The sequence below is a fragment of the Aspergillus multicolor genome (assembly GCF_047715735.1).
Source record: "Aspergillus multicolor strain CBS 133.54 unplaced genomic scaffold BDW74scaffold_27, whole genome shotgun sequence".
Classification (NCBI taxonomy): domain Eukaryota; kingdom Fungi; phylum Ascomycota; class Eurotiomycetes; order Eurotiales; family Aspergillaceae; genus Aspergillus; species Aspergillus multicolor.
The window spans coordinates 149,304-163,263 of NW_027395978.1; the positions used below are offsets into that span (position 1 = coordinate 149,304).

Consider the following 13,960-nt stretch of genomic DNA (forward strand, 5'->3'; position numbering starts at 1 on the left):
CGATACTATCGATTCCAATGATTTCTCTCAAGAGGACCTATTTGGCGCGCTGTTGGACGGAGCCTCCATCGTATGGGTCACGTGCGATAAGCTGCTCCCCGTCACGTGCCTTTGAGATAAGCAATCCCAGTGGATGCACGGACTCAATCCGATCGAATTCGACCCCAGATCCATCCAGTGGACTAGGACATCAAATATACCCCAGACAACCCAGGAATCCAGATTCAGCGCCATTGCCATAAGCAATGCAAGACCAACCCCTCGGAAGCTAAACCATGTCTATGCGGGGGTCCATGAGACGCTCGCACCTCCGCCAGGTCAGCGCCGCAAGTCTGGATCAGGACTCCGTCTCGTCCCGCTCCGTCTCTATCTCCGTCGACACAGCCCACCTGCACAATGACGCCCAGCTCAGCGACCACCCCTCCAGCTCGGACGGGAAGACCATCGGGTTCTCGTCCACGGGTCTAGACCGCCGCCAGTGCTCGCTGTGGGTTCACGACGAGACCTTCTCCAAGGAGGAGATTCTGTTTAATCAGGCTGCGTTCGCGGACACGGGCGTGCGCGATGGAGACCTCATTGAGATTTTGCCGGCCCGTGCGGTGGGTGATGGCTCTGGTAGTTCGGTTGCGCATTCGCTGAATCTGGCTGTTAAGACTGATTTGCGGTCGAGGTCGATGCGTGATGTGCATGCGCATGGTCATGGTCATGGACTAGGTCATTCGCATGTTGAGAGTGGCTCGTCGGGGAGATCGCATGTTATGTCGAAGTTTAAGACGCCGCTTCAGACTCGGTGCTTGTTTGTTGCGAAGACGCTGCCGCAGGAGGTGCGGAATCGGCATCCGAAGCTCGAGCTGTCTGTTACCAGCAGTGTTGCGAATATCTTTGGGTTCAAGAATAGGAGCACCGTATACATCTCCATTGTTGAGCAGGCGCAGTGCGCGGCGTCTCATGTGGACATCTCCTTCCGTGATCAGTTTCTGGTGCGGTCTGATATGTGGAGACTTGTGATGTCGGAGTTGGGAGGGAAGATCGTCTACAAGGGGCAGAAGATTGTGTTTATGGGGAGCATCAAGGCGACTGTGAAGAATATTTTCATCCGGGGGAAGAAAGTCCTCTCGGGGTTCTTCTCGCCGCAGACGATTCCTGTTTTTCGGAGTGAGGCGGCGAAGTATGTTCTGTTTATTCAGATGTCGAGGGAGATGTGGGATTTTGACTCGGAGGGAACCGGTGATATCTTGTTTAGCAGGGTGATTAATGGCTTTCTACCGGAGCTGTTCAAGCGGTGGGCGAATGCAGATGCGAGGCATCTAGTTACGATTGTGCTGTTTACTCGCGTCGAGTATGATGCTTCGACTACCGAACTCTCGTCGACGCTGAACTCGGAGAGCCTGAAGAATACGGGACCGAACCATGTTCCCACAAGGGACTTTTACCGAGTTGTGGTCAATGATATGGCTAGTGGACATTGGACGACGATTCTGGATGAGTTGAAGAAGGATTTCAGAACATTCCTTCGAGACGTGTCAATCCTTAAGAAACCAGAAGACCCAGTCACTGGTGCGAGTACCACGACGAACGCGACGATTGGTGGACGTCCTAGCACTGCCCTCCGCGGCAATATCTTAGAAGCAGTCCATCTTGCTTCGTCACACCTTTCGTTCGACCATATAGACCGCGACATGGTTCATACCGGCACATCCATTATCGTTATCACCCCCGGTAGCGGTGTCTTTGAGGTGTCATACGAATCTCTAGCTTCCACAACCGAAGCGCTCACAAACCGCGGAATCGCTATAGATCTAGTTTGTCTGAGCCCAATGCCACTTCACTCAGTGCCGTTGTTCAAATACCGTGAGCCAAATCGAGGAGGCCGGCCCAGTTCCTCATACGGTGCCGATATCCAGGGCGGTGGCTTTTCACCAGAGATGCGCCACTCCATTGCAAGCTTGACTAACCGCACGCATTTCTCTCCTAAATCGACATTCTCAAACACTCCTCCAAACAGTGGGCATGGGGGGCCTTGGGCCCGTGCGAGTGATTGGAGTTACGGTATTCCACACTGGCTTGATATCTCATACTGGAACCCCGACACGTATAGGGAGTCACGGCGAATCCTGAAGAAGGACCCGAATGCCCCTATTCCGTTTACAGTGACCAAGAAGTCAAAGCTATTCACACCGCGGGTACGCATGTATGAGATACAGATGGGCGGTGTTATGGAGAGTGAGCAGTCGAATATCTCCATACCGTATCTCTCGGAGGGCCAAGGTATTTCTAGAAGTCTGAACTCAGCCCTTGTCCCGTCCAAAGCGTCTTTCCGACATAGTTCGCCTTTCAATCATCAACTAAGCGACAGTTTGCGGCCGGGCTCGTTTCTAGGGAATATGGGCAATCCCAAAGAAGCGATGCTGTCAAAGTCGCAAACCGCGTCTGCTACCGCGGCTTGGATGGAGAACTATGATGACAATGTCTTCCGGCCAATATCCAAACGAAATCTTCGTCGCAGACAAACGAGACCAAAACGTCCGAGCGAACCAGAAGTGCAGGTGTCTGGCACGCATGACCGGCTTTCTGCGAGGTCCATAACACATCTGAGAGAACGTGAAACCAATCCGAACGAATGGCCGCGCAAGGAGACGACGCCAAAGGAGACAACCCCGAAGAATCCTGCTGCCAAAGCAGTGTCACCTAGGAAGCCTGCTTTGAAAGCGCCCTCCAAGGCAAAAATGCCGCGGATCTCGAGGACAATCAGCTTTGCGCTTAGAGGACTAGGAGTTGCCCCACCGAGAGCGCTGGCTAGCACAGAAGTGAACATAGAACACGCCACGGGCATGCCGACCCCGGTTATACAAAGGAGTGAAGGGTCACTTCGAGAGTCGAAGAGTGTCGACTCTTTTAGTGTAGCGTCCGATACCGCGTCGACAGCAACAGTTATTGAAGCATCTCCTACGCCGAGTACTCCACCCAAGCAGAACAGGAGCCCGACGATCACGCCCTCGCGGCCGATATCAATCAAAGTACCGCTTAACGCGTCAGGCGATGACACAGGTCAATCTCGGCGCTCGATGGCAGAATCCTTCGATACAACCGGCGCCGAGCTGCCCGCTGCTGATAAAGCCGGCCATGAGAACTACCCTAGAAAGTCGATTCCTAGATTTGAACTTACGCCTAGCCCTGGGATGCGAGAATCGCCTGCTAAGAGACTCGCCCCGTGGGTTCGTTCCATCAATCCTTGTAACACGCCTCGAGAAGCTTCGCGAGATACAAGCTGGTTTGGCCGCTGGCAGCACGCGTATCCAAGACCGCCTCATGTTGCAGTCGTCAAATGGAAGAGTCTGAAATCGCCTGCTATATTGCCGCTGACTACCGAGGAGTTCCCCACAGCAAGCGAGCTTGCTTCTGATTACTTGCAAACGCCATACCGAGTGTTCCCGAATGACGATGCGGAGGGCATCGAGGCGCCGAAGTCCACCGGTCTTCTGATGCGGGAAATGATCTCGTTGCGTCTATCCCACGGATTTCAAATCGTCATTGGAAACAAAGTGGTTGAGGCGTCTGGCCGACACACTCTGAAGTCACCGAATGTCTTTGAAACCCAGACGCTCGAGATGGATGGTGCGACGGTTTTCCTATCCAAGGGGCATTCCATCCACCGTCTTGTTTGTACTGGAGGAAACGAGATCGAGGTCACCAGGTTCATGCATCGGAGCCTATCAGACCTGACTTCTGAAAAGAAGAGTGGTCTGGACACTGTGTATACCCCGTCTATGCGAACTATCCTGAGTCCTGAATACGTTGTGAAGCACATAAACATGCGCTCATCAGCAGAAGAGTACAACTGGAATTACGCTGACAACTATATTGCTGGGCACCGGGATTATCTGTTCAATCCAGCGCAGCAGCTTCATTTCTGGCGCGTGCGGTTCGTTTTGATACCTGTACGTCTGCATGTCCAGTCTAGACGACATGTGAAGCCCGTCAACGAAGACAACGAAGAAGAGATCCATTTGCTGGGTATCAATCAGCTTACCCTTACTTGGCAACGGCACAAATACGTGCCTCCTGAGGAGAAGAGAATTGAGACGTCCAGCAAATACAGAGACCAGAATCCGCTGAATATCCTATATCAAACTAGGAATCCGTCGGAAGTAGTTGCCGCAGAGTTGAATCTTCTTGCGGATCCGGGGCTCGAAAGCTATCCGGCACAGCTTCTGCCAGAATCGGAATTGCTGGAGCGGTCAAGTATCAGCTTGAATGCTCTAGCTCATATTGTTCAGGGCGAGAAAGGTGTCAGAACGATGGACCGCAGATGGCACTGGAGGCTGCACTATAACTGTTTCATCGGCTCTGAGTTCACCACCTGGTTGTGTCAGAGCTTCCGGGATATCGAGACCCGTGAAGAAGCGGTCGAGTTTGGAAATAAGCTGTTCGAGCTTGGTCTCTTCCAGCACGTCGAGCAGCGGCATAAATTCAGGGATGGCAACTATTTTTATCAAATCTCGGCCGAGTACCGCAATCCGCGTCCAGAATCGAGGAATAGCTGGTTCTCCCAGATCAGGCCAGACAAGTCGGTCCCGTCCACGCCTGCAACGGCGGACAACTGGAGGGATTCTCCTATGAGTACGCACTCGCGGTCTGCGAGCGTTGACCAGGTTACTCCTCAAACTCCCACTACCCCGTCAAGGTCAAAGAGTAAGGCGTCTGTCATGCTGTCGAAGACGCTAAAGTATGATGTCGACCCTCGCAAGCGCTCGAATCGGCCGGAGGTGATTGACCTTCACTATGATCGGTTGCATAATCCTGACAACTGCTTCCATATCGAGCTCAGCTGGATGAACACAACTCCCAAGCTCATTGAGGATACCGTGCAGTCATGGGCCGCGACGGCTGAGAAGTTCGGGCTTAAGCTCGTCCAAGTACCCATTGCCGAGGCCAGTGCCATTGACCAAACGCAGCCATTCCGCCGGCCATACAGGGTTAAGCTCAAGGTCCATCCTCCCAAAGGTCCAAGTTCCGCGGCGTTCAATGCGGCTTCATTTGCGCAGCAAGACGCTCCGGACCCGCACTACTTTCAGAAGCTCATCTTGAAGAAGTTTGACTTCGTTCTCGACTTCGAAGCCCGCTCTGCCTTTCCACCAGATGTCGAAGTTGGTTACTCTTGGGGAAGACCGGACTACCGCTACTCCCAATACATCCATCAAACAGGCGCTCTCCTCGCCCAAATCACAGACGAAGGCGACTTCCTAGTCCTAGCTAACCGCCTCGTCAGTACCCGCGCCGTCCCCCTCAACAGCACCCGAGACCGCGACCACCGTCGCGCAGGCTTCGACCCTATGGGAACTATCGAGCGTGACCGTCTCTCTCCGCGCCTCTCCCCGCTTGTGCGTCCGATCCACGACATCGCCGGCCCCATAAGCCCAATGGCTCACTCGGCCCTGGACGCGGCAAATCTCTACCGCGCCCCCGAGCACGTCCTGCACGGGCTCGAAGAGTTCTGTCACGACCCTATCAGACTAGGGCAGCTGTACAGCGAGACCTTCATCTACCCGGTCTCGGCGAAGGCAGCTCCTACCACGGCGTCGTGCATCGATTCCAGCATTCCATCCCTAGAGCTGCCGGCGCCGGTTATCAATCACCATATTTCGCCGCCGCCGGGAACACCATCGCGACCCGAGACCAGGACCCGGGCTGCTAGTACGAGTGCAGGTGGTACTTTGCCGCTGATTGATCCGAGGAGTCGCCAACGCGAGGAGAGTTCGGTTTCGAGGGGAAGTCCGAGAAGTGGAGGGTTGAGGCCGCTGAATCTGAGCGGGGCATGATTGTTCACGAATAGTACTACTCTTTCAGCCTTAGCTAATGTATATCCATACCGATATTATACCTGAATGAACTATGTGATGACAGCCAAGGATACTTCTATTTAGCCGAGCAAGCCGGAGTTTATCCCGACTCGATTTAGCCAAAACGGCCCTCCCTCGCTTCATCCCCGGCCTTGACGCACATCACCCCACCTGCATCCTTCAACATCATTCCGAGCCAGCGATTCGTGGAGATACCCGACATGGGTAGTTTGCTTCAATCACATTGCTTCTTCTACCACGACCGGATTTCCAGCTCGTCGCCCCGAATAACTGGAGTATGTACCCCTCATCGGAGCAAGCTCGCCAACCCCGCCTCTGCGCCCCGAGTCATCAAATCAGCCCAGATGAGGGCGAAACAGACGCGCTACAAATCAGCCAAGCTGGCAGGTGGGATCGGTCATGCAAGACGGAGTCTTGCCCTTTGCGGATGAGGAACTCGGGGGGTAGATATACCCCCGCGGTCGGCCTGCTAGTTTTTCTAGCAAGAGCATCCCCCTGCTCTACAGAACCGTGCATTCTATTTGAGCAGCTGAGAAAGCTTTGGATTCAAGATGAAGTTCACAGAGGGCATGTGGCTCCTGCGGGTGAGAAGCTCATTCCCTACCTACCCACTGGCGAAGAGCTGACACTTATGTCGTCCAGGAGGGCATCCGGATTGACTGGATGAGCAACGTCGAGCGATTGAACGTCGACAAGGACACAGTGAACCTGTTGCTGAACAAGTTTCAGCGCCACCGCGGAGATACATTGAATTCGCGTGGGTTTTCTACAGCTGGCCTTAAAAGATAGATTGTTGACATTTCCTTGACAGCTACCGTCTCCGCTCGAGTTACTTCTCCACTAGAAGGGATTATCGGAGTCAAGCTTGTTCACTGGTATGTGTATCTCGTCTCTATCTCCTATGTCTGGCATTGACTCTCCATAGGGCTGGCGGCCTGGACAACGGCCCGCACTACGAGCTGAACACCGCAGAAGGCCATGCCGAGATAACGCACGAGCAGGGAAAGAGCCTGAAGTACACCAGCGGACCGCTAGAACTCGACATCAACACCACGCCGAACGAACTCGGCTTCACATTCACCACCTCCGGCGCAAACGACCAGATAAAGAGACAGAAGCTGACCGGCCACTCCTTCCGCTCAATCGGGTACGTCGGCGATTCCACAACCCCGAAGTCCCAGCTCAGTGATGGGATCTTCTACGAGCGACAAGGCTACACGCTTGCCGAGTTAGATCTGAGTGTCGGTGAAAAGCTATATGGATTGGGCGAACGATTCGGCCCTTTCGTGAAGAACGGACAGAGCGTGAATATCTGGAACGAAGATGGCGGAACCTCATCTGAGCTTGCGTACAAGAATATCCCGTTCTATATCAGCTCGAATGGGTATGGTGTTTTTGTCAACCATCCCGGCAAGGTTAGTCTGGAGCTGCAGTCTGAGCGCACGACTAGAGTCAATGTTTCTGTTGAGGGTGAGGAGCTGGAGTACTTTGTCATCGAGGGGAAGAAACCTAAGGAGATTCTGAAGAGATGGACGGATCTCACTGGCAGGCCTGCATTGGTGCCGGCTTGGAGTTATGGATTGTGGCTAACAACCAGTATGTTCCATTCAACCTACTCGTTCTTACTCTTTCTTAACATGGCTTCGCAGGCTTCACAACGAACTACTCCGAGCAAACCGTCAGCGGCTTCCTGGACGGCTTCAAGGAGCGCAACCTCCCGCTCTCCGTCTTCCACTTCGATTGCTTCTGGATGAAATCCTATCAATGGTGCGACTTCCAGTTCGACGAAGACATGTTCCCCGACGCCGCCGGCTACCTAGCCCGTCTGAAAGAGCGAGGCCTGAAACTGAGTATCTGGATCAACCCCTACGTCGGTCAAGCCTCACCGCTATTCGAAGAGGGTAAGCGGGAAGGGTACTTCATCAAGCGCACCGACGGCTCCGTCTGGCAATGGGATCTCTGGCAGGCCGGCATGGCAGTCGTCGACTTTACGAACCCAGCCGCGGCAACCTGGTACACCGCGCACCTGAAGCGCCTGATGGACCTGGGAATCGACACCTTCAAAACAGACTTCGCAGAGCGTATCCCCTACCGCGGAATCAAATTCCACGACGGCTCCGACCCAGCCCGCATACACAACTACTACGCCCTCCTGTACAACAAGATCGTCTACGAAACCATGACGTCCATCTCCGGCCCCTCCAACAGCCTCCTCTTCGCCCGCTCCACCTCCGTCGGCGGCCAGAAGTACCCCGTCCACTGGGGCGGCGACTGCGAGTCCACCTACGAAGCCATGGCCGAGTCCCTCCGCGGCGGTCTTAGTCTCGGTCTGGCGGGTTATATCTTCTGGGCGAGTGACATTGGCGGGTTCGAGGGGACGCCTCCGCCAGCGCTGTATAAGCGCTGGGTACAGTTCGGACTCCTCTCGTCGCACTCGCGACTCCACGGGAGCTCATCCTTCCGTGTCCCCTGGATCTACGGCGAAGATTGCTCTGATGTCCTGCGGGACTGCGTGAAGAGGAAGATCGCTCTCACGCCGTATTTGCTCGCCGAAGCGTTGAACGGGTATAGGACTGGCACGCCGCTCATGAGGCCTATGTTCGTGGAGTTCCCGGATGATCTGAACACGTACCCGCTCGACACGCAGTATATGTTTGGCTCGAACTTGCTCGTTGCGCCTGTTTTCTCGGATGAGGGGACGGTGACGTTCTATGTCCCCCGGACCCCTGAAAACGAAGCTGGAAAGGGGAAGTGGATTTCGTGGTTCGACCACTCCAAGACCTACGAGTCTGGAAGGTGGTACACGGAGACGCACGGGTTCGAGACGCTTCCGATCCTGGTTCGGCCTGGCTCTGTGACGCCCGTTAACTACAAGCTTGAGAAGCCGGAGGGTAATCCGCTGGATGGGCTGGAGGTTCTGGTTAATGGGGCGATTGAGAAGGTGGAGGTTGAGATTGTAGATCCCGCCGCGACGCACGAGGTCTTGAAGGTCTTGACTGTTTCTGCAGAGGGTGGTGATGATATCATTGCGAAGATTGATATGGATGATGAGGGTAACGTCAAGGTGAACTGGGTTGGACATTAGGTAGAGTTCGGGTCTCCGATTGAATCAATTTGGTAGACTACAATACGAGGGTTGCCTGGTCGAGATAGCTCTGTTTATCTTGCTGAGTAGGTTGTAGCATGAACGGCATATTCCATGGACAGGTAAATGCAGAGCCAAAGCAAAGCTACCGAAATAGGCCCTGGCTATGAGAATATCGCGGTGTAATCAAGGGAGAATCTTCGCTGGCCCATTGATGCTGCTAGTGATGTCTCGCGGTGTCCAACCTAGTCTTCCCTTGCGCCGTAGGTAACCCTAAGCCTAATGGCTGCAAAAAGGAAGCCCGCCGCGGTTTCACAATGACGGGCGAGCAAGGAGCTCTAAGGCTACTGAACGCCCTGTGACCAGTTGGCCAGGGGTCCAGCTCCTAAACTGGGCTTACAACCGTCCGCCAGAACGTTTGCCGCTGAATCCGTAGCCCAGCAGGGTTCAGCAGATCTGTAGCAAGGGAGAAACAAGGTGACGAGCACCACTACACGGAATGAAAACAGATACGTATCTGACTTTGCCTGAGTTTTAGAGAGTAAGTACATCGGATGCAGTATTTAAGGCCGTTAACGTATCGTATCATGCAGAAGCTATGACGAAATAAAGCCAAACGACTCAACACATGGGTATCATAATCAAAACATGAAGAGAAAAGAAACCGCCTAGCCGAGACCGACAAGTCAGCCTTCGGTTGCTGTTCGAGAACAAACCGCGGCGAGGTTTGGAATCAAATGGTTAATGCGTGAGATCGAATTTGAAATGGAAAACGTATGTATGTTGCTTGTTCTGGGGTTTACCAGGCTTCCTCGACGTCAAGGAGCCACTTTCGTACTCCCTCTCTTAGCGTATTATCGGCACCTGTCATCATGCGTTTGCGTTCTCTAGCCGCCAGGTTAAGCTCGCCATCATCCTCACGGCAATGCTCGGCGGTCACGCTGCGGACTACTTCTTCGAGTGCTCCCAGAACTAGACGGCGACATTCAGTACGGGGAGCCTCAAGAGGGGGAACCTCATCTCGTGTGGTTGCATGTTCTGCGGGTCTTTCGTTCTCCTTACGAGAGCGCGATGGAGACGGTGCTCGGGTAGGTGCCATAGAGGATGACCCGCTTTGAGATAACACGCGTTCTAGAGCGTCAACCAGGGTACCGTCCAGATCCATAACAGGTTCCTCCACGAATCTTTCCTCGAATTCGCTGATATTGAACCCGTCATAGCGAGGCCTGGGAGAGGACATCCCGGAGCTCATCACAGATGAGAAGTAGCCGCTAATCTGAGAGTTAGATATGGAGCCGCCTGGTACGTGGCGTGGAGTGCCCGGAGTAGACATCCCTTGCGGCGACATTGGTGACTTCACGGAGCCGCCGCCAATCGCCCGACGCTTTAGACGCAGCCGCTTTACGGTAAAGGTGCGCACATCTGCAATCAAGGTCGTAGCAACATCAACCCACTTTTCCGAACCATCAGTGTCCAGCGCCACGGCGTTGCTTGGGGTGGGCTCGGATTGCATTGCACGCCTGATGTCTGATTCTAGGCTCGAATAAGGTCGCACCCCTTGAAGCACAAAGTCATCATGGAAGGCTTTTAACCACCCAGCGACATTGATGTTGGGACCATCATTGTCTTTCGACTGATGGTGAAAGCCTGATCCACTGCTATAAGTGGATCCAAGTCCGTCAAGGCTTGTTATCGATGTGCGAGTCTTTTTTGGCGACGCCATAGTAGACTCACCCGAAGATGACAAAGAGACAAATCCAGGCAACGGGAGCTCAACGTCCACAATTCCATCCTCTTCTCGCACGGATAATTTTAGCGACATTCCTTTAGGAAGGTCTGCTGCGGAAGATAGGTCTTGTGTCTCCTCTTCGAATTTACGCTGGGCGTTTAGAGGTTGTGGAATTGAGATGGTTGCGCTAGTCGCGCTCTGATGAGGCTCTTCGGTGGAAGCCTCTTCAACCATCTGAGCAAGCGTAGGAGGGTTCCTTTTTGGCGGAATATTGTATACCGAGGCGGAACGTTGACGGTGCTCATGCGTTCGGCCAGCACTACTATAATCAGTTGACGAGCCGTGGCGGGAGCTCCAGAGACCGCTGAATAGACTGCCCCAACGGCCTCCAGATGGGGGAACACTGCTATTGACGCTGGTCGTTGAACTCTCGCTTCTTTGCAGATTCTTCAACAGAGTCTCGGACGCCAGGCTATCTACTCCTTCGCCAAAGGGCTGATCAGATGGCTGACGTCCTTGTGAGGTAAAATGGGGAACGGGAATTGCGCCACCAGGGTTTGCGGTTGAGGTCGTCGCTGTGCTGGTGTTTTTGTTGCGCGCATCCTTTGTATGCATTGGGATCCCGAGGGTTCTGACCGAGCGAGCATCTGAGCCTCTGCGATATATGCTAAAATCGTTTTCGATATCGTCTGTTGATCGGTGGGCCGTCTCGTTCGATGAAGCACTGACAGATCGGTTGTGATCTCTATCAGCAAGGTTCAACCGTTGTGCACGTGAACGACGCTCAATGGCTCTGCGTAATGGCTCCTGTCGCAAAACGGGTACACTCGGTGGGCTTTGCGAAACAGCGCGTGTCGATGCAGCAGTGCCCGGGCGAAGCGGAGAAGGAAGCGGTTCGAAACGCTGCTTCGGTGGCAGAAATGCCGATAGAAGGAATATGAGCCGCCGGGCAGTCATCTTGTCAGGAGAGACAACCACCGTCCTGTAGGGGAGGGCGGGTTCTGCGTCCTGCTGCGCTTTCTGTTGCAGATAGTGTCGTCGCCGGTACCAGTCCGGACCCAAGGCATTCAACCACTCCGTGTGATTACCCAAGAAAGCGGTAATCAGGACAAGGAAGAAAAAGCTATGCTCTTTATCTCCAAGACTACGCACGATAGAACGGCCTTCCTCGCGCCATACACCCCAACGGCTTTGTCCTGTTATTACATTCGGGATATGCAATGCAGTGCTGATTCGACGGGCACTCCGAGAAGCCTCAGCTTTCAGCTTCGAATTGAGCGCCAGGACGTTTGCCGGCAGGTGAAGAAAAGTCTGGTTCGTCCGCTGCATATTTGGGGGTTTTGCAGGCTTTGGGTGCATTCCAGTAGAGTCAACTCTCTTGAGCAAAAAGAGAATCTCCCTTCTCGATAATCTCTCGAGATGCGATAGCGTACGGTTGATGACGTCCCAGTGGTCCACTAACATGTCAATCCGCTCATCCAAGCTAGCAGGCGCAGAGGCAAGACTCTCATCGAAGAATCCGCCGCGCCAACGGTAATCGGAGTCCAACGAGCACGACATTCCGGGCTTTGGCGAGTCTTGGCCCTGAGTACTAAATCGGGAAACTGGCCGTGCTGCACTTCGAGACAACACAGGGATTTGGATGGTGATGGCGACTGCATACATTGGTGTTTTTTTCTCCTTGATTTTCTTGCGCTTTGTAACGTCGGGAAATGGATAGCCAGTCTCAGGAAGAGATTCTTGGATCAACGAAGAAGCGTAATTATGCCCATCAGATGTGTCACTGGCCTCTGGCAGATGAACACTGAACATCCTTGTCAAGAGAACGGTGACCTTAGAGCGAGATTTGTGATCAGCACGGTTGGTACCTGCAAGGCCCGAGGAGCTCCCTGTTGTGTACGACCTTGTGAAGGAGCTACGTGTCGAAGGTGACGCGTTCCCGGCCGCTCCTGAGTCGTCATCACCAGATATGATATGCATCTTTGTGGAAGAGCCTCGATAGCTAAAAGCACTGCTGCCAAATATGCAATTCAGGAGTCCCGCATCATTCATATCCGTCGGCTGGCGCGAATGAATGGGCTCCTGAGGTCCTCCAGTTAGGGCCATTGTTGAGCTACGACCGCGAGCGCGGGCAAACACGGACGATGTTGGCGACGTTATGCGCATCTCTGCTGCTGCTGCAAGCGGGCTCTGGTCTACCAACGATGATTGGGACAGATAACCCCGCCGCCCGCGGGAGAGAGATGACATAGTGCGAGCATGCCGGTGGCCGAAATTATCAAGTACCTGAGGCTCCAACCCAAGTCCCGGGGAAGGCGGCTCTGCCGCATCGGCCCTGGTATCAAGGAGAATGCATGACTCTCTATCACCGAGAGAGTTCTGGGCGATCACAACCCTAAAGTCCTTCTGAGGATCCAGTTCTACACCCCCGCGGTCATCGTAGGCACCAGCTGCGGAGGCATTGGGAGAATTGAAAGCGGATTGAAGAGGAAATGCATGCGTATTCGAGCGTCGAAGCACACTCGCATCGGGAAATAAAAGACCGGACGTGTGCTCTTCTTCGGTAACCGATTCAAGCTGAGGGGTAGGTTTGGAAGAATATGCCGACGGATTCAAGGTCGATGCTGCGGTGTTCAACAATCGACCCAGCATTATGAAAGTGCTCAAGCAGCTCAAGGCCCGATGAGACAGAAAACAAGATGAATGTTAAGGAGAGACAAAAAGTAAGAGGCCGGAACGGACAATTTGAAGTCAACACAATGAATTGGCCGGCTGAACGTCCCAAATAGTCAGAAGCACACCCAGGAATCAAATCCAAATCACTACAGCCAGTCTACGCTGAACTGTAGTTCCCCATCACTCAGTCTACCTCAGGAAGACCATTCTCGAGATCCGTCGACCCGAGGGTTCTGTATCGGATCTAGTCGACGTCGCCGTCTGGTATTACCGTGGTAGCAACGAGAAGCCGGTTCGATGTAGGTTCAAAGGCAGCTGGAAAGAGGAATTGAAAACCGCCACCACACCGTGAGATGAATGGAAGGCAGGAGAAAGTGGAGGAGGGAAGAGAGAATCACAGTGGAGGAATGGATGAGAATGCGGTTGGGCCCTTCGGGATGGTGAAGCTGCCGAAAGGGCGGTGAGCGGATGCCACCTTGGGACGCCTCTATCAAAGGATATACATGCAGCTTCTATCAAGGTCAGAAGATGAAATCACCACAAATTGCTTTGTCTCGGTGAACCTCCAGACGCCGATTGGCAGAGTAGGGACCTTTATCACTGTCAGAT

The 13,960-nt window shown here is 53.7% G+C and overlaps 3 protein-coding genes across 3 annotated transcripts; 2 read left to right on the forward strand and 1 right to left on the reverse strand.

Moving 5' to 3' along the window:
* Positions 1-275: 275 nt before the first annotated feature.
* Positions 276-5,979, forward strand: iml1 (GTPase-activating protein IML1; the record flags this gene model as incomplete). Its single annotated transcript, XM_073731408.1, has 1 exon — positions 276-5,979. The coding sequence occupies one exon, from the start codon at positions 276-278 to the stop codon at positions 5,817-5,819; it is 5,544 nt and encodes a 1,847-aa protein (XP_073580606.1). The 3' UTR covers positions 5,820-5,979.
* BDW74DRAFT_187105 (putative sugar hydrolase) lies at positions 5,980-8,946 on the forward strand (the record flags this gene model as incomplete). The annotated part of the gene is made up of 5 exons (XM_073731409.1): positions 5,980-6,445; positions 6,504-6,618; positions 6,673-6,736; positions 6,787-7,457; positions 7,511-8,946. The coding sequence occupies exons 1-5, from the start codon at positions 6,413-6,415 to the stop codon at positions 8,944-8,946; spliced, it is 2,319 nt and encodes a 772-aa protein (XP_073580607.1). The 5' UTR covers positions 5,980-6,412.
* Positions 8,947-9,466: 520 nt separating this feature from the next.
* Positions 9,467-13,743, reverse strand: BDW74DRAFT_159109 (uncharacterized protein). Its single transcript, XM_073725420.1, has one exon. The coding sequence runs from the start codon at positions 13,325-13,327 to the stop codon at positions 9,746-9,748; it is 3,582 nt and encodes a 1,193-aa protein (XP_073580608.1). The 5' UTR covers positions 13,328-13,743; the 3' UTR covers positions 9,467-9,745.
* Between the last annotated feature and the right edge of the window lie 217 nt (positions 13,744-13,960).

What these genes read in the sequence shown, in the direction of transcription:
- BDW74DRAFT_159109 (XM_073725420.1), bottom strand. Translation starts at nt 13,327, where the DNA reads ATGCTGGGTCGATTGTTGAACACCGCAGCATCGACCTTGAATCCGTCG.